At 38.2% G+C, this 25,907-nt stretch overlaps 1 protein-coding gene across 2 annotated transcripts in view; it reads right to left on the bottom strand.

The window, feature by feature from the left end:
- The window catches only part of CDH13 (cadherin 13), a 514,885-nt gene that overhangs the window by 47,705 nt on the left and 441,273 nt on the right, over positions 1–25,907 (bottom strand). For both annotated transcript variants that reach the window (XM_064459660.1, XM_064459659.1), the window contains exons 9-10: positions 14,222–14,404; positions 12,981–13,234 (exon numbers count right to left, since the gene is read on the bottom strand). In XM_064459660.1, coding sequence (XP_064315730.1) covers positions 12,981–13,234; positions 14,222–14,404 — 437 coding nt within the window. The remainder of the gene's footprint in view (positions 1–12,980; positions 13,235–14,221; positions 14,405–25,907) is intronic.

Genomic DNA, 25,907 nt, shown 5'->3' with positions numbered 1-25,907 from the left:
TTGTGTTTCTGTACCTCTGGGATGCATGCCTGTGGGTAGAGCTTTATCAGCAAGGCTAGATAGCTTTACTAACCCATCTCCTGTAACCACCACATCAATGCCAGCTTTAAACAAATGAAATGCCACTATGTCTCTCCACTGGCCGCCACCAGATCCCTGAAGCAAGGAGCTTGACAGAAACAACCGCAGTGTGCAGGAAACTCAAGTTCCTGCAGGTACATGGCACCAGGAGGAGGAGGAGGGGAATGAAAGGCTTATCCTGGCTCAAGCCCTTCATGCAGACTTCCTAAATGCTACCTCTAAGGAGGAGATACAGGGACTTCCAAACCCAGTCAATATACGTTAGAATGAAACAGAATCAAATGAGGATGATTTTGGTCATGGGTTCCAACCAATGAGCCAGTTAAGAATTCGTTAACTCCCTGTTCCCTTTTCAATCCAGTAAGCATCTGTTATGAAGGTTGAATTCTCTAAAGGTCAGTGCAAGAACAGGAAATAACAATGTGGGTCTTTTTAAAGAAAAGAGTTAGGCTTTTATAAACTTATTTTTTTGTAGTAGCCACATTTTCCTATATTTCCTCTAAATTCCTAGTGTTTCTTCATGAAAAATGTTCTACACACACAAAAGTGCACGCAAATAAATTTGTCCAAGAAGGATGTCTCGAGGAAATTGTGAGTTATTCACACAGACGTGATAATTGCTCTGTGTAGGCATTACTTTTGGAAAATTATAGAGGCTCATATGTAAAAACTTGTGTGAAATTGAAGTCCTAGTTAAAAACATGTCCTTACCATTGCTCCGCATCGGATTATGTTTTCAGATGCATATTACAATACATGAATGGGACAATGTTAACTTAATGTCAGTGTCTACGTGAAAAATACATGCAAGGCTGTCTAATGTTTGATTAATGGCCTGACTTTATGTGGAAGAACTGGAAATTCTCTAAGGGTTTTATAAATCAGTGAAAAGCCAACAAATTAATAACTTTCTTTCATAGAAATAGAACTCAACAAATTCCATAAAATATGTCACTCTGGTATTATTACTGCAGCAATTAAGATGTTTTTTCCTTTTATTTCCTTAGTTTAGCTTTGTTTAAAAATAACTCTATTCATAGTAGGAAAATAGACTGCCTTGATGTATTTGTACAGTTATGTAGCCCGCAGGAATTAATGCCCACCAAGTAAAAACACTTTCCAACCTTGCAGCATTCAATAACAAAGATGGAAAGGGTAGGTGAGAAATTCAGTAGCATGGGTGATAACATGAGTATATAATAATCAAGAAAAATTCACATTACCGTCCAATCTGATAATATGAAGAAAAAGGCACATTTATTCCTGGCTAATAACAACACAAATTAAGTTTTCATTTTTTTCCAGCAGATTTTGAATATACTGTGCACTTCATGGGTGCAGTTCTTAGAGAAAAAACCTAATTAATTATCTTTCATTCTTTTTCTAATAATAGGCAATCTCCTATCTGAGGTTTATTTGACTGAGTACACTGAACTATACAAAAAACATTCAACCGCTTTCTGTCCTAAATGTTGGAGCAATGTGTGATATTATGTCACATCTTTTCCTTTATTTTAGACTAGTTTCTTTTGTTTGCCTAACCTGCTATCTTTAATGACCATGACAAATGAAAAGGGAAGTGTGATTTACCTTTTCTAATCTCTATGAATCAGATTCTCAGGCATTCAAGCTGTCCAAATGCACTTTAAAATCCATGGACTTCCCTCCTACCTGTCTGGACCTTATCACTTTTCAAGATTCTGTATAACCATGTCTTAGTTGTTTTATTTATAATGTCATCCGGTCTAGGTTCTTACATTTGTTATAGGTTGCTGTGCTTAATTCTGCCCCTCCTCTTTCTGCCTGTGCCTTCAAGGGATGTTAGAAAAGTGAAATACTACTTTTCACTTGTTGAACAAAAACATTAATAGTCAGATTCACACTCAGTTATATTCACTCAGGGGATATTCATTGTGGCATTCCTTGCCTAACTGATGTTACTGCAAAACAAATTTGGTCCTGTACATGGAAATATTAATAGAGAATTGTGACAGAAATTAAAATACTGCTAGATATTCTGCAAAGCATGTCACAAGGTATCACAGGGTTGAGGAAGTGGCCCGTTTTTGTATATTTCAACATGTAATATATGACCTATGAAAAACCCGTGTTTTTCAAAGAAATAGAAAATTAAAAGATATTCTTTACTGGGAAAATGATCCTTTATTTGCTAAAAGGTGAGTTTGTACTGAACAATTCTCAGAGATATAGTCCTTTGGAGGTTAGAAACCATCTTTTTTGTCAGGGTAAGTATCCTGTGTGCATCCGAATGCTTGCTCTGATATACTGCTTACAACAAATCTACTCTATACAGCACAATTTTTATATCATGTTCATCATCACAATAGCCAAGCCCCTTCCAGATGTACATTAAACAACATGACAAATGTGTGCCATTTAAGAAATCTGCTGGCCAGTGATGGAAAACGTGAAGAAGTTAAAGGAAAAGGCTCCACATAAGTATTCGTTTATGACACAAAAAGAGCTTTCATTAGACGTTACAGGATTAAGTACTGAAAAGACAGGAAATGGAAGAATTACAGTTGTTTATTTAATCTTAATTTGCCACACTGACAGTTGTTGAGAAACTCTACATCTAGGCCTTGCTTGAATGCAGCACAGTACCGACAACACCAATCCTTTACCAGCAGTCTTCCACTATTTGGTCAAACATAGTTTTATTTTCTGCTTGGTATCTACTGCATTCAGTGCACACAATATATAGTGCTCTGTCAGTCGAAGGTATTTAATCCTCTCATAAGCTTCTTATTAACTATGATGTCTTAGTTACTCTATGCAGTAACTAAGTATCCCTGGATTGGATGCCCAAGAGTTAAACTTCTTATACACTTTTCCCTTGTCATTAGGGATCCGAATGTTTTGCCAGCCGCCTTCAGTGCACGTCTGCAGTATCACTGTGGGATGAATTTTAATGTTTCAATTTGACAGACAAAAAATGGAGGCCTTAAGACCTTTAAAACTAAAAGCATCTGCTACTTTTGCTCCTGAAATGACAGAAGCTGGAGTGAAAAAACTCACCTAAATGCACAAAGAGGACTCGTTCAAAGGGTTACAGTTATGAGATGTTTAAAGCTATTATGGGCTTTTTCTTCTTTTTTTTTTTTTTTTCCTTGCACTTAAAAATCTAAACCCCGTAACAGTTTCCATGAATCAAACTAACTTAACACAATTGACATGGAGATATGCAAAAGTGAGACAGTGTTGCTTTCTTTCTCTACTAAAATATGTTTAAACACTAGTTAATAACTTAGAAACTTCCAGGGCCAGAAGCAACTTTTGAGTGCTCCATTTTGAAGCTGCAAACCTTGTGCCTTACTAATACAAACATTTCTTGGTTTAGCCCTGAAGCATTATCAGATGAACTCTGTGGCTGCATTTGTTTTTTATGTATAAAGTGCTACCAATGACCCAGGGCTGAATCTCCAGAGAGGTTGGGCCTTAGGCAGGTAGAATTCTATTGGAAATTTCCCATTTGAAAGGAAAAAGAGGACACATTATTCTGACAGGTCCATTAAAATAGGTAAACATTTAAAAATTCTCCAAGATTTGGACTATTCAATGAAATCTGGGTGAGACAGGTTAGTATCTCCAAGGCAATGCTATGCTAGGTACTACCCAATGAAGCTGCCCCAAGGGATCACATGGATAATAATTATCTAGCTCTATGTCGAGTCAGCATGCATGCCTCTGTAGGCATATTCATCTAGAGCAGAGTGGCCATAAAGTTAGGAAGAAGTCAGTCCCTAGCAATTCACATTTGAACCAAGGATTAATCTGCAGCCTTACTGCTGCTTAACAAAGTGCATAATCTTACTCTTACTCAGAAACTATTTTACAGGAATTGGCATCCTTATTACTAAGTTAATAGAAAAATTTCAATTTAACTCTACAAGACTTTTTTTCCTCTTACAGTAACATTGCAGAGGTCCATTTAGTGGAAATGAGTGTTTAAACCTTCTGACAATTTCCTCACTGAACTTAAATTCCACGCCGAGAATAACTGTCTGTGGGTCTGAAGGAAGATGGGGTTCTTTATGCCTTGAAATGCACAGACTAGGGATGACTTGTGCTTGAGCAATGGCTGTAAACATACAACAGAAGTTCCGTGTATTTGGGAAAGCTTCTGCTCTGAGATGAAATCCTACACCAGATTCAGTGGGAATTTTGCCACTGAACTGAGTGTGCCCATGCTTTATTCTGTCCTTATTCTGGGGATGGCAAATTAATGAAATATAGACAGAACATTGGCACCTCATATCTTCACATCAGGGCAAAAAACTAGGGAAGAATTACAGCGCTTCCCTTTTCCAATCAGGACATGAATGCCAGACAACACCTGCTCTGGTGTCATCTGAGATCTATACCTGCTTCAAAGACAGAAGTGCTGAACTCCACAAGAAGAACATGAATGGCTTAATTATATATTTCCACTTGGTGACAGGATTCTGTCATCTGCCTAGATGCATTACCAGTCTTCCTGGAGAACTTTTATTGGAGTGCTTGGTTTTCCAGCTTTTGCCTTCATATGAAATAATGCTGGTCACTGGAACTACCACCTTACACATTACTGGTCCAAATAAATTTCTGTCAAAGCACCACTGAAAGTTGTAACTACATACAGACGTGCATGCATAATCTAACTTGGCTGACTGGGACTCAAGAATCCAATGGCTTTAAAATACTAACAGAAATTCATACCACTTCCTCCCCTGTCAACTTTCTTCCTCACACACTGTCCTCAAACTTGATAGCCAACTTGTTATAATCAAGATACTCTTTACTTCTTCCAGAGGCAAAATCCTGCCTTTTCTGAAACCAGAAGAGAACAGTAATGACAAAGTGAGTTATTGTCAAGATCTGACTTCCACTGCAAGCATAACTTGTGACTGATATATCCTATTGTTATATTTCTCAAGAAGATCTGCAATATTGTTTAGTCCGTGACATGAAAAATGTGTCCTATAATTTCACAGTTCACAGCCATTCATTCTGAGTGCTGACATGGTTGAAATCGTAATGTGGCATAATATTGTCATGCAGAATAAAGACAGAGGGTCTAATTAAACTCCCCTTAAATGCTACATTCATCCTTATTAATCAAGAATTTGGGACTCTTAAGGTAATATCAAGGGAAGTCAAAATAGGTTTCTATGGCTTATTTGATTACATGAAAACACAGATTCTCAATTCTATAATCTATAGCTTCAATATCAACAAGTTAAGTATGATTTATGCCAACAGATTAGAGTGGATTGAAAATTTTAGGAATATGCTCTTCTGACAAGTATTGTCAGGAATGATAGAGTCTGGCTCCAGGCAGCTGGGTTCTTTGCAAAACTATGAATTACTGGACTGAGAATTCCTGGAACCCTTGCTTTAGGTAGTCTTTAATAATTTAATTCAGGCACTTCTACTATTTCAGGGACTAACCAAAGAAAGAGGGATTTTTTTTTTTCTTCCTTAGGAAAGGGACACTGTTCTTCAGCAGAAAAGCCTTGTTCAGTCTGGATGAAAATATGTGCTCTGTTCTCCCTCCTTTTCTATTATTAGAAAGTAAGATAAAAATAGGTGCTATAGCAACCTTTTTATATACATTAATTTTCCCCCAAAACCTTGGCAACTGCTAGGAAGAGCCAAGCAGTAAGATAAGATGTTAACATAGATACGACAAAGTAAGCATGGGATTTTTCCCACCTCCCTGAAAGGTAAAAGCTGGCATTCCAAAGCTTAGCACCAGCTGGGACTGACCAACACTAGTGGGATTGTCCTTAAGCACTAAAAATTAAGATATACAAAAGCAGACAAGGAGAGAAGAGGCCTAACATCTGCCCCAAGACAGAGACAGAGAATATGAGTAAGAAGAGGGCAAAAAGAAGCAATGGGGGAGACTTAGAGGTGTTCACCACTAGGAGAAACACTAAAAGCAGCTGAGAAATCAGGGACTCCTAGGGACTTTCCAAGGTGCTAAAAAGGAAATGCTGGCAGGTTGGCTGTAAATTAAACAAGCCAGGGAATGCCTATGAGTAATAAAAGGTCTGAATAACAGACTTTGGGAAGGAGGCTATCAATATCTGTTCAATACCTTGAGGAAAAGAAGGTCCTGTAATAGTATAGCTCTGATATTGAAGCAGACAAGAGTTGAAAGTGGCTTTCCTAAATGGTCAGTATTAGATGCTGTCCACAGCTTTTATAGGACACGGTTTCCAGATGTGGCAGATGTTTTAATTCTCTCGGCACTGGGATTTTACTCGTCATTTATTCTCTTCAGTCTCACCTCAGTAGTTTCTACCAGCAACTTTTTTTTTTTTTTTTAAACCAGCTGCTTCCTCCCTGTTAATTCAGACTCAGTGACCTATCCGCACAGTGCTAGCCAGCTACAAGTCATCTTCTGAACAGGAAAAATGGGGCCTGATTTTACTTTTAACCAATTATCACCCTTCCAGAGCTACATCGGTGTGCTCATGGGAAGGAGAGGAGAATAAAGGAGGAACAGTGCCGCTCCAGAAACAGTTTTGCTTCTTTCCCACCTTGCTACAGGCCTAAAGAGTTTGCTGTACGGAGAAAGAGGTGTTTGTTTACTTTGTTCCGTAAACAAAAAGTGGTAGTCAGTTTGGTCAAACAACAACAACAACAAAAGGCAATGCATTTTTTCATTAATTTTTCCCTTCAGATATTATTATGGTAGTAACATATATATCTCTATCTATCTCTCACAGTGATTACCTACACATATAGTATCAACACATTCAACAAACAGTTTCAGTAAAAAGACTGTTGTGTAAATACTGTTGAGCTAACGGTTGACTAGTGAGTACCTGCATTTATAGGTGGTAGTTGTGTCGCCTGAGGGAATTGGCCAAGTTCGTTCTTTCAGAAGTGATGGGATCTCTCCTTTTCCGGCATTGCTTGCCGAATACCCAATACATGCAGCTCTATAGAGTTAGTGTTTCTGTGTTTCAGAATTTTGCAGGAAAGACAGAAGAAGAAAAACTTTTTGTTTCAAGCAGATTCCCTCTCTGCCTGGCTTTCCGTCTAACTTAAAAAACAGAAAGGAAAAGAAAAACAATTTGCACTGTCCAATACAGCAACTTCAGATCTAGAGATGCACTACAAATTCCCAATGGCTGGGTTCAGGCAGGCCATAAATAAAACTGCAGAGCCAACTTGACATGCTCTTGGGTGTAACTTACAGTGAAAAACTCTGGTGCTGCATGCTGAGAGCATGGCTCAGCCATTCATTTATAACAATAGAACTATTCTTCTGCCTGCACAAGGAAAACAAATCTCCTGTTGTTAGGAATCAAAGACAAGTCCTTCAAACTCTAGGAGACATATTTAACAATGACTAAGTGGGTTACTTCATAAGCATTCGGTCTTTAATCCTTTCTATCCCCTTCTCATTTTATAGTCCTTCTGTAAGTGATTGTAGTGTATCCCAAAAAGCAAGTTTATTGACCTCCACCTGCAACAAAAGTGCTTTAAAAAGGCTTGATGTGCAACAAAGTATGCAAAATTGATCCCTTAAGTGTTTGTTTGGAATGTGGTTTGAAGCCCCATCCTTTTTCAGAGGGGGCTGAGGATCTCTGAAAAATTCCTGGCAGGAGACATGAAAAAGGCTTTTTGAATTGTCTTTGCAATTCATGGCTTATATATTCATGACACGTAGGGTGGTGATTGGCAGCAAAGAGAAGTAACAGAAGTAAACTTGTTTTTTCCAGTGAACTCCTTAGTTCGCTCAAGTATTTGAGACTTGGAAGAAATTCACTGAACAAGAAATCCCACTTCAGTGTAGTTTCAGCACTGTTTTACATTATTTTAGGCAATCTTTTTTTTTGACAAAGAGTGTGCAGATCGTGGTTGCCACCAATAAGGGTTTGGAACAATTCCACTGACTTTCACCAACTTCATAGTCACCAACCTCAAATTATGATGATGTAATCTAAAGCAAAATGTGGCGCAGGAGCAGAAGTTCCTGTTCCCAAAGTTAATGGCCAGTCCATTGTCCAGTGGCTCTTGGTGAAACGACAAATAAACAATCATGACCGCTTTTCATTCATCGTCTGTTAGGCTCAGCCTTATCTTCCCCATGGCCTGATGCTCAAGGATGAAGCCTCATTAATATATACACTTAGTTTGCAGTAGAGAAAAATGCACTTTATGTAAAGAGAAACAGAGTCTAGCCACCTTTCAGATAGACCAGTAGCTGTTATTTGGAAATGATGACAGTAACAAATATGACTTTGCTCCCATTTACAGACTAGCAGAAGTATCAGACACACAGCCCATATGATGGCAGTGCTATGGCAGTCAAACGTCCAGGCTGCAGGTTAACAGGCACCTGGGTAGCTGGATCCATCACAGGCAGTTCTACTCTGAAATTACTAATCTCAAACAAATGGAGATTTACTGGTTTCATTTTTGTGTAATTCCACTAAATTAATGGTATGGTGATATGAGGAGACCAAAATCAATTAAAAGTGTGTCAGCTTCCAAGCAAAAAATTCACTTTCAAATTACAACAGTTGAGACTTCACCACTAAGATGATGTACCTATGCTTCCAGAAGCCACTTATATTATGAGGGGTCAGCTGGATTCAGGTGCAGTTAAGAAAATTACACACACACACAAATATATATCTATTTACATACATTGCTTCAGATATTTTTGGCAGTCTTTCATGTTCCCATGAAACTCAGTGCAGTATGGGTTCCATTTCTAAGTTCTCCAGCTTCAAATAATGCCTTTTAATTCTATTTAATGAATCAGATACGCTTTAGAGCCATAATAAACCTTTCTTGTGAAGATATTTCTGAAGCATGGAGTCACATTGCTTGCTGAGAATAAATACTGCAATAATATATTTACATAAATAATTTAAAATCCAAAAGCGTAGTAGATAATAAAAAGACATTGCCATGATAAACCATGAAACCAGAGAACAACGACACTTTAATTAAAAATGACAGATACACTGCAGTAAACAACTTATTTACACATAGTTAAAAGTCTAACTATTGAATGTCCTGGACTTGTTGAATCCAAAAAAGGCAAAAATACTGAAACCAATCTCTTCACACAGACAAAATATTGAGGACCGTAACGGTGTTTAATTAAGATCTACTGTTAATAATGGATTTCAGAGAGTAAGGCTCTTCTTTTAATTTCCCAAGGTAGAAAATGTTATTAAATTTGGCCTTTAACTTCTCATTGACATGTGCACTTGAAACTTCTGATTAAAATTTCAGAGGTTGGGAAGAAACACCCCAAATTAAACTCTTAAATCTGGCACAAAAATAACAATGATCCCTGATTAAGAAATCAAATTTCAGAAACTTCATTACTGTTCTATTAACAAATTGTTGGGTTATAATTAAAATGGGGCCTGCTGGATTTCTTTAATTTTTTAACTCAAAAAAGTGGAAAACTGTAGAGGGAATTAAACACTTAAAAAAAAATAGGTTAATGAATCTAAGAAACATGATCCAACTTGAACAGGTTCCTTTTCTTTCTGAGAGTGATGGCAGCGGAGCAAACACTGCTTTCCACCCAAAAGTTTGTGCTCAGGACAACCCACTATTTATGTCGCTCCTTCCTTTCTACAACGTCCATAGTCCAAAGCTTACTATACTCATTGCAGACTTTTCATAAAAAATCATAGAACTGGGCATAGCTGTGAAAGTCAGTGTTAATCTAGTTTGAAAAAGGTATAATTTAGAGTAAGATTAAACTTGATGCCTGCATTATTTAGCTGGTCAATATGAGCATGTGGTTCTTGTTTCCAGGATAATGTTTCTACCTCTGCCTTGAGTTTCTGTGAAATGTTAACATCAGTAGATCAGAGAAGAGCTGACACCGTGAAAGTTCACTACTAATCATGTGCAGACAAATAGCTAGACCTCAAGGTACATGCTTTTGAGTTTTACAAATACTTGGAGTCATGTTTTTCCAGTGTAATACATTTTTCCCAGCTTGTTTGAGCTTTTAAATGAAATTCTCAGTCTGCAAAAACACTTCAAGCTGAAGAATAAGAAAGAAAATTGCTTCAAAAGTACAGCTGTCTTTAGGAATTTTTACAAAGTAAGCCACGTTTTTCAAAGAGATAAGTAATTTGAATCTGATTCAGATATGCCATGTTCAAAGAATAAATTCAATCTAGATGTGGACAATGGCACAAATGGTTTCTATAAGCTATTCATGGTTCTTGAGATGCATTTATGATGTTATATCTAGTAGAGTAACTACATTTCTTGATTACAAATAATCATCGGCCCCTCCTACAAGCTTTATATAGAAAACTAACTAAAAACCTCCCTGCAGTTAGACATAGCTCAGTTGTTATAAGTTGAAAACAGAAAAAAAGTAACATTACTAATTCTCTGTTGTTCTTCTCTTTGTATCCATCTGTACGTTTTGAACAGATATATACCTTGTTGGGGGTGATGTACATTGTTCACACAGCACAAAATATAAATCTGGTATTCATTGCTTCTTGCAGACACAAACTATTGCTTGCTCGTGGTCATCAGCATTTAGAGTAATATCTCATCTGAGAGTCTGTATTGTTCCTGCTTGGCCTTTATTTTACCAGTATAACCATAGTAAGGACTCTGATGATACGACTTACAGCAGCACAGTCTGAGAACCATGTAGTTTAGTATGCCCAAACTCTAGACACACACCTGCCTGTAGGAACTTATAAGAAAAAATTTCTGCCAGACCCAAACTAGTGAGTAGCTTTGGCCTTTACACGTGCAATTTTACACTATTCTTAATTGCAGATGCTGTTCTTGTGTACTACAGTCTTCTTTTTTCACGGCTAGTAGTTATGTGTTTCAGTAATACCTGTCAGTGTTAAAAGCATCTTTTAAAAATGCTATTTTATGCTTTTCTGTTATTTTAGCAAAAGGAGGATGTGCCAGTAGTAAAATTAGCCTTTCCTGAATCATTCCGCTGTTTCACAGATTCCCATTACACTTCCATGATTTTCTTCTAACTTACAGATTATGAGCTATAGTCAGGATTTGAGTTCCTTTGCAGCCAGTTGTGAGATGTGGTGGACTGCAAAATGTGGTTTTGTTACTTAGCTGGTTACACACTATACTTAAAATTAACTTCAAGTTTTCAGTGACTCATTGATATGTCCTATAATTTCAGTCCCAATGTAGTTAGGAGAAATTCAGAAAAATCAGTAGGTCAAAAGGAAGATTTTTGGTCTTGATAACCAAATCCTTTTATTTTCTTGGCTTTTCTCTTTTAGCATCTCAAAACCAACTGTTACAATAATTAATATGACTTCTCTTATCTCCCATGAAAATACGTAAAGTTATGGAGAACTTCAATAATTACGCACTTAAACTCAGTCCCAACCCCAAAGGGAATAAACGTGTTTTCCCTACACAGACCAGGTCTGAGTAACGCTGCTGAGGGTCATGTTGCTATATCTGACAAGCAATAGAAATTCCATAGTTTTTCCATCCATAGACAAATCTATGTGACCACAGTGAATGAAATAAGGAATCCTAGAAGCAAAAACTAAAACTAAGAATAAAAATGCATTCTGTAAACAAATAAATTTAGAAAACAAGAGGAATGACATATGCTAAGAATCATCCTTCAGCTAAAGTGATATTTCAATGGCAGAACTCAAAGGCATTTTTGATAGACAAAACCTGAATTATTCATACTCCATTAGCTAGGTATTTCTGAGATGATGCAGAGAATTGAAACTTTTAATTACCTGTACCTGCCTTGCCTTTTGCCACCTTCCTTGGAGATGAGTGTACTCACCTGCTTAAATTCACCTTCTCATCATTTGAATCTAAGGCCGTCAGTGCGGCCCTTTGCAATGGCATGCTTACTAACATTTGTTATTGGCAGAGAACATCTTCAAGATCCGTAGCTTTCTCTTTTTATGGAACAGTACATATGTCAGACCTTCTTTAAGAGGTGCACAACACTGCTAAATAATTCTGTGATAGTATAAAAATCTACCTCCGTAGTACAGATTGACAGTGCACGTTGTTCAAGCAAAGCTTTGAAGTAATTCTCACCAAGATGTTTATGCCCTTTTATATACATTGGTATCTAAGGGAAATTAGACTCACAAGTAAGAATGAAAAATTAAACACAGATGTAGGTTTTGGGTTTAGTGCCTAACTGGCAATTCTCAAATGCTGAGAAAAGCTGCCTGGAAAGTCAAGTTAGTATTAAAGAAAAAAAGCACTTGACCTTACATATTTCAACAAATCTAAAATCAGAAGACCAGACCAGGTGAATCAAAATATAAGGTGGCAGCACCACTTAATACCTAGGTTTGCTCCTTGCAACATGGCACGTGTGTGGGATTACATTATCACAGCACAGAAATAATAATTTACCTTCATCTCTCTGGGCAAGGCCTAATCTTAGCTTACCTTAGCTTCAGCCTTTCGCTGGGAAATATTTTCTTAGCCCTTGAACATGGATGGTGATTATTTCACTGAGGGACATTATAATGATTGTAAACTGACTTAATCCATATGTAAAACAGACATTAATTCTGGCCCCACTTTCAATTTTTACATGTTTTCTCTGGCTCTCATGAAGGAAGAAGAATAAACAAGCTGGTTAAAGGTTATTTCAAAACAAAAAGCTATGTCTTTTTCTTGTGACACTCAATTGTTCTACTGCAGTAATCTCATAGCCTGGAAAACTATTGTCCCCCACCTAATGCAGTTCCTTATTTTTATCATACTGAATCTCTTCATTGTAGGAAAAAAAGCGCCACTTATTATCTAGAGCTCAAACAGCTTTAATTTAATTCTGTACTGGCAGGCAAATTCTCAGGCACAAAAGACACACTTTCTGATGGATGAAAATTAGAGGGTGCTGCACTCACCTGATAGTCTGATGTTGCAAAGTGTCTGGATCGGTGGCGTTTACCGTTAACACAATACTGCCAACAGGGATGTTCTCTTGCTTTGTTACTGTCATTGGGTTTGGGTGGAAAACTGGGCCTTCATTCACATCCTCAACAGTGATCTGAACCGTTGCCGTGGAACTGGGGCCATAGGCTATGTCTGGAATCAGCGGGTCTTCGTTTTCTACTTTAATCAGCAACGTGTGAAATGCCGAAATCTCATAGTCTAAAGGCTGTAAAACATATCCAAATCAGAGCGCAAGGTGCAAAGACAGTATTTAATGCTTTTTCTTTGTACCCCACTGCAAACTTGCAGAAGACAGAATTAGCCAGAAAGCAACAACAGCATTCATCACATCTGGTACTTGGTCGGAGTTTAGCATTAGACACAAGAGTAGCTGTAAAGTGCATTGAAGATAATGAACTTAATGGATTTAATGAAAGATGGAGATGTCCCTCTATCCAAGAGCATGTACATTTTTGCCATACCTCATAGCTATGATTTAATTCTCATATGTACATGCTTCTTTATGATCTAAACATATAGCAAACAACTCAGACTCATACTTAATAGCTACTTATGATAAGTAAGATAAAGCTATTTACTCAACTCCTACCTTGAAATCAAAAGCACCGCCATGGAAAAACATTCCATTTGTCTTTAGAATTGAAAATACGTTTCTGAAGTCAAGCAGAGAAAATTCTGGTACAGGCAGCAACCAGGACTGTTTGTTGTTTTTTTTTAAAATTGCAGGATATAGGATTATCTTCATACAAAGACAGGTAATAAATTATTTCATGAGACTTCAGAAATGTGGGACCAAAGGTGGCTCTCCAGTTCAGTCTGAAGCCCCATCCCTTACTTCCCTGGTATTTGCACCTGTGTTCTCTGAGAACAAAATGTGGCCCTTGAGTTCTAATTGAACCCTCAGTCACAAACAAAACTGTCTTGTAAAGTCCCACTGCTAGTGGTGATGCTTACTGCAAAACCAGCTGTGATTTAAGCCCAATGGCAATAGAGTTAGCAACAGGCATCTCCTTATGACTAAAGAAGTAAGGTTACCATGACAGAAGAAGGGTTATACGTATTGTTTGGACAAGGGCTGGTAGCCAACTATGTATTTTTGAGGAACTTATCCTTGCTGTGCCGTCTCTTACGCAGTAAATCCAGTTGGTGGACCTTACAGTAATAATACCGTGCAACAGCAAATTGTTCTTACTTTGACAACAGAAAGCATTCCTTCATTAGTCTGGGGATTGGTGTGGATTTCAAAACTTTGCCCTGGATTTCCATTAATAATGGTGTAGACAGCTCTCCATGCTCCAGTTGCTGGGTCATCTTTGTCACCAACAGTTAAATTCACTATTACACCTGTGACTCCCTCCTTTACTGTGGCTTGAAACTAGAAAAAAAACATAGAGGAAATTGTTACTCTTTTCAATTAATGACCACACACACACACTAAGTATCTAAGCCACCATTAATTATTTACCACAACAGGAGAAAGATGCAATCCTTGACTGAAACTGAATGTTATAGGCTCTAAATAATATATTCTCACTCAAAATATAAGGTAACATTTTACAGCTGCTCTCCATTAAATAGACAGCAGATAAGTAGCAACGTGACAGGAATGAAGCTTTGGAAGGTTCTGATCACAAGGCGACAGTTCGACTCATATTACCGGAAAAGCAACTCCTGAAAATACATACAGTGTTACATAGGGGCATATGCTATTAGAAAGGGAACTGTGCTCACAGCCAAGCACAAGAGGAGGCTGACTCATATAGCCCATTCTTGCCCTCAAATGTACTATTATTTAAAAATAATCCAGTTTTGCATTTCAGACTATTATTTTCATAAGTTACACCCCCTTATTACTTTTCACTACACTGTTATCAATACATGAAACATTTTCACAAGAAGTTTCCCATATCGGTTTTTGGAGGGGTTGCTCTAAGAGTCTGAAAAATAATTGGACCTCATGCTACCACTTTGCCCGCATAACAATAAGTCAGTGTTACTTTCTATTTTCAGTGGAAGAATTTTTTATGACCTTGTGAAGTTTGTTGCAGTCCTGTACTATTCAGCTAGCCAAGCCCTATGAGAAAATTCTCTCTAATTTACTATCCAGACAAACAGCGCATAACATCATTCTTATTTGTGTAGGAAAAACATTAAACAAATCATTGGAAAAACTTGTAAGGGTCAGACTTAATAATACTCCTCACCTTTCAAGTACTTGAGGCTGACATGATAAAAGCACTGTATATAAGAGTGATAAGATAATACCTGCTTTATAGGTGGATAAACCAGAATGATAACATGCCTAATCCTGAGAAGTGCTGATCATCAGCAGTACCATTATAGGTCATTAGGAAATCTTAGCGTTTCTGGGGATTAAGCCTTCAAAAATCCAAAATTACAAACTTTAATGACAGAAATAGGTTTTGCTGTACGTGCACTTCTTAAAAGCTACATGGGCAGTGACACTATATCACTCAAGGGAAAAAATCACCCAAGGGGCTTCGAGACCTGAATAGACTAAATGTCTTTTGTTCTGTCTATAGACCACATGAAGTCATAACACTACAGAAGATTTTGTGAGAATACTGAACCCAGAAAGTGGCATTTTATTAATATATAGGTTTCACAATCTGGACAAACAGTAAAATGGACTCCCTTATAGTAAAATACAGAGCAGACGACTATGTCTTTTCCTGTGTTGGGGTACCTTTTTTTATCATTTCTTCCAAAGATACGACTTATGTTTTCAAACCCTTTTCCACTTTAGCTGTATAATTGAAGTGTATGTGTTCAGTTCAACCTTTCCAGCCTCAAACTTGATTTTATAAAAGGATGACATTAATGATTGGCTATTTCTATCTTCTTTGGTATGTTTAACAAAGAATGTAAAGATCCTTTTGATTTTGATACTTAATATGTAACAGGTTGTGATTAAGCTTTGTTTCACACAGATCATTAAGCTCATTTACAGTTTAATTAACTCTAAATGATAATATAACAATATTTTCACTTGCTTTGAAACAAATAAAAAGAAAAGCTCTATTATCAATCTTGGAAATAACAGAGGAATGATTACCAAGATGGCATTTCTTCTTGCTTCTGCAGGTTTTGGCTGGGATAGAGTTAATTTTCTTCACAGTAGCTAGTGTGGGGCTGTGGTTTTGATTTGTGCTGGAAACAGTGTTGATAACACAGGGGTGTTTCAGTCCCTGCTGAGCAGGGCTTGCACAGAGTCAAGGCATTTCTGCTCCTCACCCCACCCCACCAAGTCACCGTTAGGCGTGATGGAGCCCTGCTGCCCTGGGGATGGCTGAGCACCCCCTGCCCGTGGGGAGGAGGGAATGGATTCCTTGGTTTGCTTTGCTTGTGTGCGTGGCTTTTGCTTTCCCTTTATCTCAACCCATGAGTTTTGTCACTTTTACTCTTTGGAAAGTTTCCCCCGTCCCACCAGCGGGGAGTGAGCGGCTGCGTGGGGCTTAGTTGCTGACTGGGGTTAAACCATGACAATGCTGTTGCTGGAAAGCACACACGGGCGGCTCTTACTCAAATTGAAAATAAGTAATTAGCCCGATGGATAGTTTTTATATTATTTCATATTGTCTCAGTTTGAGCACATATAAAATGAGACATCAGAACCATAAGGACCAGAATTTTTCCCACGTGTTCAGAACCAAACAATTCCTGTTTAGCTATGTAAAAATGTGATTAGACTTCAAGGAACCTAATCCTAAAGAATCTAACCCTTAGATTTGACTTGGCATCTGCTCCTAATTCATATTGATCCCTCTGAAAATTCTTTTCCTTAATCCATTTGAAATTATTCAATTAAGTATTCAATACTCCCTGGATCACTTTGAGAACAGCAAGACCTATTAGGGTAAAATATTTAAAGATCTGGCTGTTTTATTCAGATACATCATTGTGAAGCCAGTGAGATAAATTTATTATCCTTACCCCACCAGTGCCAGACTAGGATGGAAAAGGTTACCATGATGTGCCAGCTAGTTCAAAAAAAAAAGTGCATGTCAGTTTAAGGATACCTAATTCAAGGATATCTCAGCTGGGGCTGGCTTTCTTCTACATTCCTATTTTCTCCTTATTTAGGAAAGGCTCTCAGTAGCTTCAGTTGCAGTGAGTTAGTAGTGCAGAAAGGGCACATACACTTGCTGGGGGCATAAAAGTGCAGACCTTCTGACACCTGCAGGTCAAGGAAATGACAACATCTACAGGCAAAGGCTGCTCCAAGCGTAGTGGTACACTCACCCCTAGCATTCTTAGCATTTTAAAAATGACCACATTAACACAGAGGGTATTTGAAGCTCTCTGGAACATGGAACTAAAACCTGTTCTAGACAGATAAAAAAGCAGAATGATCAAATCACAGAAGTCGTCACGTAGGTCTACTCTAAATTTATAATCTGAGAAGTTAATAAATCAGATTTTTTATAGTGAAAGACGAGTATCTACTGTGAAATGGAGAGGCCCAGAAAAAATATAGTGTATATCATCGAGAAGGTGAACTCTTTTGCCTGTTCAGCCACCTTTATATATAGAATAAGTTTCCTAGTATTCAGAAAAATCTGTTATATTTATCTGGGTCCCTTTCAAAAACAAAAGTAAAGAAGGGAATGTAAAAACTATGAGAGGACAAAAATAGGGATTAGGTTAGAAAATAGAGAAAAGATAACCACAGTTTCGTCATATTTCAAAATGAAAGGTTTACATTCTCAAAGCACAGAGCTTAACTGGGAGAGTCTGATCCAGTGCTCTAAAATAAAGCCCCATAGTGGCTAACACAAATAATTGGATCACAAGTTAATTGATTTTACCCTTTTTAAATATCTGCATATCCCCTAAGCACCACTATAAATTAAGAAAAAAATACATGAGCTCAGCACTTTATTTAAACTGCTATCATCTGGACCCATATTAAAATAAAGTCTTAGGAGGCAAATACCCTGGGCCAGAGTTGCATTTGGCTGGAAGAAGCTCTGTTCATTTACTACAACTGAGCACTTGAATACATAAGGTTAACTTGCTCTGTGGAGTCATGTGCCACATTGCCACGTATTGTGCTTGTCATGCATACCGCCTAGCGTTCTAGTAATTCTGTCATAGAGTTTTATAAACATAGGAAAAAAAAAAAGACCTGATTCCCCTTTTTCTGCACCCAAAAGGTGATGAAAAAATAAGAAAGACAGCCTGATAGAGACTGATAGCAACTTAGAAGGAAACAACAAGAGAACAGCAGCCAGCAGTCTACACGTAATCATCAGGTTTTTGCAGACAAATAAGACTTTTAATGGGGAACTGAAAGACATCAAGGAAATATAGTGATGGGTGTAGATGAAGAGATCTTCCAAGAGTGTGAGGGTAGCTTGTGAGGAAGCACAAATAGACTTGAAAATGTAATGAGTGAGCAATGTTTGCTGTCGTGATGGACTGATGGGAAGTGGTTATCGACCACTGGACATTGGGAGAGATCACAAATATGGTTCCATTAGGCATGGAGGTCCCTGAGAGTGAAAACAAGCAGTTTATATTTCTTACAACAAAAGAGTCAGTAAAGGGATGGCTAGGAAGACGAGTAACATTCAAAACAACTGTGTTGGAATACAGCGTATTACACAGCACCCAGAATAGCACTGAGCAGAAGAGATAATCTGAGTTCAACAGTCAAACGCTGCTCCTCCTTTCCCTAGATCTTGCAAGCCTGCTCCAGACTATGTGCAAAGCTTGACAAGATGAAAAAATTTTCCAAGCTGGCAGGAATTTTCTCTTACTGAGTACAGGAAATTCAAGATGGCAGGTATCTACTGAGAATACTTAAGCCTGGACCAAGGGCTAGCTTAAGCAGAAGCCATGTGGGGAAACAAACAAATTGAAGCACAGCTTAATTTTAGTGGCTGTTTCCTGGCAGAGCCAGGATATAACATAACACTGAGTGCAATCCTCCTCCACTCTAAGCTCTACGGCAAACTGGTGGGACAGTTGATAGTCTCCTAGCAAACATTCGGGGTTTTGGGAGGCTAGACAGGTGCAGAGCCCCAGTGTTGGTGTGTCTGCGCAAGGGCTGCCAAGGGCCGGTGAGGCCCAGTGATAACTTTTAGTGCTGGCACCTTTGGTGTGGGAGCAATCCTGGGACGTTGTGAGTGTTGGAGCCATCTGCGGTGAAAATGAGAGGCAGAGAATGTTTGGATATTTGGGAGGGTAGCAATACAATTCTAGTTGCTCTTGGAGAGATTCAGATTGGACATGAGAAGAAGATTTTTCACAGTGAGGACAGTCAGCCTTTGGAATAATCTCCCCAGGGCAGTGGTTGACTCGGCCACATCGGATACTTTCAAGGGTCGTCTGGACAGGGTGCTGGGCCATCTTGTCCAGACTGTGCTCTTCCTAGAAAGGTTGGACTAGATGATCCCTGAGGTCCTTTCCAACCTGTGATTCTGTGATCCTGTGACAGAAAAATGGCTCAGTAGGGTCTCAGGAAAAACCGACCTTGCCAGATTTCCACCATGGGGCAGATATATGAACAGATCACTTTGTAAAATGTTATCACCTGAGAATCCAGGCACTAATCCCATCTCAGCCTCAAACCAACCTGGAAATGGTACCTCACCTGTATGAAAATTGGACTCTTAACTGACAGCCTTATTTATTAAAGGTTCTGCAGTAAGTGAGGTCTTATTCACCGGCTTCTCAGAGCACAGAGGAACAAATGAACTTACCTGCATCAGAATCACCTGAATGCCTACTGTCCAGCAAGAGCATGAGCATGCAGTAATAACCTTAGTACCTTTATGAAGCCACCGAAAAACTGCCTTGGAGTCGGGTACCGATATACCCAAATTAAAAGGCTGCCACAAGCAGCAAACACAATGCAAGATAAACGTGTCTGGGATTGGTGATCGCTACCCCATGGCTCATTAAGATTCTGCATGCTGTGATTCCCAGTCAAGAACAAACAAATTAAAACTGCATGTCAGTTTGCATTTATCAGGACGACATTCCAGTTGAAGGTATTTTCTGTGCTACTATCGGGTGTTTGTTTCCCATCTATATATTATAAAAGATGAGAAATAATGATCCCATATTAATTCATGTCTCTATTAGAAATTCCCCAGGGAAAATGTATTATTGTACTTGTCCTCTTCCAATGAAGTCCACTGCTTTTGCAACTGTATTTTGTCTATCTACTTTCTTGGAAGTATGAAGACAAGCTTATACAACCACTTGCGATCTGCTTGCTCTTCGTCTGTGTCTTTTACTTTGCACACTGTCACTCAGTATGGGTGCTCCTGAGTGGCCAATATTTATTTGTTAAGGAAACAATGTATTTTCCATAGCTCTGTATCTGGAATATCTCCAAGGACAAATGAGCTTTCAGAGTGATGACAACGGTTTGCATTCTCAAGCAATCAGGAATGAGAACCTCATAAATGCCAGTAATGGACATTTCTCGTGGAATTCACTGGGTCACAAAGCCCAGCTTGCCAGCTAACAATAAACCGAGTAATCTGGCACTTGGAGCTCATCAGACTTCACAAACTAGGCAGGTGAAACACTAGGTGGAAAAATTTAGCATAACATTTGTGCATGGAACAAAGTGATACTGATGATTCTTCAGTCACCTTTCATCTCCGCACAATGACCAAACGTGCTGGTCTGCTACCGGGGGCCCTGGCAGGCTGAAAACTGGAGGACCCGACTAGCTGCAGTTTCTCCTGAACTCTCCACTTGAGCAATATAGTTGCCAATTTTGTGGCCAGGGAAAATTGTAACTTGGTATTACATTCTTCCTAATCTCTTCTACAGATTTTGAAGGTATTTTCCCTCTTAAAACTGTGCATGGCATTTACTATATGGACATAAATAGCTGCTGTATATTTTGCTACAGAGAAAGCTGTATTAATGTAATGGATTAAGTTGATGTAAGCTGTACACAAAGCAACATATGAAGCACTTTGGAAGCCATTTAGATGAAAGACACTATATAAATATAAAGCATTATCATAGTAAGACAAGGATTTAATGGTGTAAACTAGATGCAAAACAGAAACGAAAGCTATGAGTAGCTATTAAAGCTACTAAAGACCTAAACAGTTTTAGTAATTGTCATTGTCTTACTGCCATAATGCTGGCTTATAGGCACTATATTATTTCTTAACCCAAAGTGTTTCTTTCAGCTTATTCTATATTTTTTCTAAGTACATAATATTTGTCCATCTCCATAGCGAAATTACAGAAAGAATTCAATTGTAGCTTAGAAAAAAATCTTTCCAAATATATGAAATTGACCGTAATCATTTCGGATGCATTTTCACCTTTTACTTTTGAATGAATTTCACAGGCTATGTATTGTAAATGTCTTGTGATCTTTTAAGGCACACACCAGTTACTTCACAAAATAGAAATACTGCTCAATAATGAAAGACTGAATGAATATTTTTGTCCACTATATTCTGCAGCCTGCAACAATAGCAAGAAATCCAAAAGATTAATTAGCTAAATGGAAGACTGAAGATTCAATTCTGCTCTCTGTAACATGGCTACAATTTCTGCAGGCTCTATAAATTTGTACCTTTTTATTGAAAACCACAAAGATGCTTAATATCACTGATATTAATCGCAAATGATCAATAAAAGGCAAGGGAAGTTTCAACACAACATTATCTCATTTTGGTGCTCATCAGTCTGCTTGGAAAAGTACTGCTAAGGAGGACTAGTAATGCAGCAAACAAAGAAAGAAGAAAGTACTAATCAGGCTGTTTCCCCATGCCTCTGTGAGCAGTTTTCCATTGTGATGAAGCCAAGCTATCTCTGGGATTCAGCAGGACCACTTCAAGAACTCTTTAGGTATTAGGATTCAAGATTGAGTAGGGCAGGGACAGAATGCAAAAATAATGGGGTAAAATGGATGGATGAACGGATAGATGAACAGATGGATGGATGGATGGATGGATGGATGGATGGATGGATGGATGGATGGATGGATGGATGGACAACCTGCTGGGTGCCGCAAGACTTGCCTGTAGAGTTGTCAGAGTGTCAATGCAAATAGTCCTCTTCTCCCTCTTGGAGACACCACAAATCTTAGAAAACTTTGGAAGCTCTAGAGGGTAAGATCCTCATAACATTCACAAATTAATTTAGAGAACTTTCATTTCTGCTTCTTTCCCACAGCTGAGCTGAAACCCCATTCAGAGCCGATGCTGTATTCCTATCTTCTCATTTATGTGCTTGCAGAAGACTAAAAAGCCATTCAGAGACTGTAAATAAGTGATGGTGAAGGATACTTGAAAGTAGCCACTTTTTTTTAATTGTTTCAAAGACGACTGTTTACACTAAACTTTGACTCTTTCTCAGCCCAGCTCATGGTCTCACTGAGGGAAGGCAAAAAGATAATTCTAACATGTATTAAACATATGTTGAATGCCTGCTTCAAAGCCTGTTACCTCCAGAGTATACATCAAATGTAGTCCAGTTGTCTGAAGATTCAGAAGGAAGACAAACACCTCTTTTTTTTCAGAATATATAAATTATTTAGAAAGGATTCATTCCTTTTTTTCACTTTTCCACCTTAAATGCAAGGTGCATTCAATTATTTCTAGAATAAATCAAGTACCCACAAATACAACGGATGCTTCTAGAATGATGGTCGTACATCCTGGTTTCAGCTGGGATAGAGTTAATTCTCTTCCTGGTAGCTGGTACAGTGCTGACTTTTGGATTTATTATGAGAATAATGGTGATAAAGCACTGATGTTTTAGTTGTTGCTAAGTAGTTCTAACACTAATCAAGGACTTTTTCAGCTCCCCATGCTCTGCTGGGGGCACAAGGAGCTGGGAGGGGGCACAGCCAGGACAGCTGACCCCGACTGGCCGAAGGGACATTCCATACCATATGATGCCATGCCCAGTATGCATGCTGGGGGGAGTTGGCCAGGGGGGAGCAGCGATAGCTGCTCAGGGCCTGGCTGGACATCAATCGGTGGGTGATGAGTAGTTGTATCACCTGTTTTTCCTGGATTTTGTTTCTCTCTCTCTTGTTTTCCTTTTTATTACAATTTATTAAGTTTATTATTAATAATTTTATTTCAATTATTAAGCTGTTCTTATCTCAACCCAGGAGTTTTCTTACTTTTGCTCTTCAGATTCTCTCGCCCATCTCACCTGGGGGGAGGGCAGCAAGAGGCTGTTGCTCGGTTCTTGGTTGCCAACTGGGGCTAAACCACCAAATCATATCATAGAAAAACAAATACTCTTTCTCCAGGTGGACAGAGGACAGCAAAAGGTCACTGTAATATTTACTACACTTGAGGTACTTCTGAGGAAACTCAAAGAGATAATGGTGTTATTTTCTTATCTCTCAGAAATTCTTTCCCCCCAGGTAGAACAAACCTTATGTTTAAAACAACAGCGTCATAGAAAATGATGATCTGACCAAGCCTGAAAGAGCAAACTACACCTATTCACCTGTTACAACATCAGCGTTGCCTAGGGACCAGGGAGGTACCTGCTTTTCACATTTATGAGACCACTTGCACTGTATTCAGCCAGCCCAGCTAAGTATTATTTCTTCCCATCAAGAGCAGTGTTAAACCTGACTTCTTTCTAAGATGCTGGATGTCTTCCTTAAATAGAATGAACTTTAAATAGAATAGACTTAGCTGAATTTTTCTTTCTTTTTTATCCACTGCATTTTAGGAGCAGAAAGGTTTTACAGGCTTTCCCCCCATCAATCCACACAGTTCCCACTTATGCTAATGACAGTCACGAGGGAAGGAAAGGGGGCCTTATTAAATGCTCCTCTTTCATTTTTAGCAGATACTTTTTCTTACCCAAACCAACTTTTCTGATGCTGAAGATTAAGATCTGAACATATAAGGTTAGGCTTACTGATACTGCCTTACTAATGGAAAAAAGTGTGGAAGCCACCTACTCGTATTACAAGGAATTTATCCTCCTTAACAGCAGGACAGATGAATTCACTCCTCTCTGAACATCAAAGTGGTAGATAAAAGGGGAATTTTATCATAACAGAAAGATTGTTTTGATAGCATTGACTTAAACACCCGTATGCAGAGACCAGTCAATTTGCTGGAAAGTCTGGGAGATTCACAGGAATGAAGCAGAAACTACTCTAGTGGCTTTAGTCTCCTTCCAGGTATAAATAAATGCAAAGTGGCCTCTGCACTCATCGGGAGGGAGCTGAGCAGTGACAACAGCTTCAGCAGATGAAAGCTCCTGATGATTATTAAATTATTGTCCTGATTCCATTTAGGAAGTAGAGAAGGGCATTTTGTGACTTGTTTTTAAGAAGGTAACTTCCAGAATTCCTTTTCATACATGTATAAAACCTGTATTTTAGTGCTATACAAAAGCAAACTAATGGAAGACGTTTAAAAAAATGCTTCATTCTAAATAGGTTAAAGAACAATAATTTCAGAGATAAAATTCTAGAGGGATCTTGTTCATCTGTATAACTACTACTACAGTTATGAATGGATGTTCTGTGAAATCCTAATTTCACAATTTATTGCATTTTTATCTTTTAACACAAACCTGTTACTCCCCTATTCTATTATTTGAGGACTTAGCAATGAATAAGATATTCCTGAATACTTTCCAAACGTGCCCTTAGAACTGACATGAGCTATGACTGTGCACAGATTTGATGAAAAACTAAGATGCCAAGAAGCCCATTCTGACAACAAGGGTTTATACATGTCTTGATGGGGAAAAAGAAAAAGGAAAAATAAGAAGTCCCTTAAGATGATGCTCTTATTACTCAGGAAATCACTACCTAAGAAGGTTGAACCTGTTCTAGGAGTGATTTTTCTGTATCTTTCTCCTGCCTTACATGAACATCAAATAGAAAATACATTCACAGTTTTTTGAATGCACATAGTCTAATTTAAGTGAATTCTGTGATGTTCTTGGCTGTGTTAAATGTTTGGCCACACACGTTTTGAACAGTCATCCCCAGTGACTCAGCATCAATGCTGACAACTTGAAGTTGAGCACAATTTTCTCAAAAAGCACCAATTCTAGATTTTAAAAAACCTAAGTGATAAGCATATTATTAAATTATTTGGCAATCAGCTCCAATAGTTATTTGTACCCTGTTTAAAATGATGATGATGATGATTACCTCTCAACTATGTATAAATAAGGAAAAAATAAATTAGTCTATGAAACTCTCATATATAGACACCAACTTCATAGCAACTGTCACGATGTTTTAGAACTAAGTTGAAGATCAGGTTTAAAATGTAGGTTAAATACAATTTGATTATTGAATAGTAGATGGAATTGAGTCACAATTTAACAGTATTTCCAAGTAAGATTGCACTGTCCAAGGAAATCACAGATTAACATGGGTCTTTTCAAATCCTTTATACACTTTTCAGAACGCCATGAAAACACTCTATTTTGGCACCTTAATATTGCAGCACTGAACCAGAGTGTTACCAGGTTACGAAGCCAACAGGTGTTTGCAGAGAGGTGGAAATTACAATGTAAATGAGACTTTCTCAATGGCAGAATCTTTGAGTTCTTTGAACAAAAACCCATATGCATCCAATGAGAAATCTTGCTTTTCCTACTCTGAGAGGACATAGCTTCCAAAGAAGAGAGTTATTCACTGTGCCAGTTTATAGCTGATTATGACCCATGCTGCCAACAACAGATGTTTTGACAGTGGTTAAGCTTCTTCACATGATCTTCGGTGCGCAGTGCCTAGCAGCACCATTTGAAGCATCCAAAGCAACTTGTATCTCTAGAATATTTTAGCAATGAATTTCATCAATTCCCCAAACTTCTGGCATTTTAGGCTGTGCCAGCTGATGGGGATGAGATGCCCTAGATTTACAAGC

Source organism: Phalacrocorax carbo, chromosome 8, assembly GCF_963921805.1.
Source record: "Phalacrocorax carbo chromosome 8, bPhaCar2.1, whole genome shotgun sequence".
NCBI classification, from domain to species: Eukaryota; Metazoa; Chordata; class Aves; order Suliformes; family Phalacrocoracidae; genus Phalacrocorax; species Phalacrocorax carbo.
Note: the sequence above shows the minus strand (reverse complement) of the source record. Positions and strands in the feature narration are given on the sequence as shown.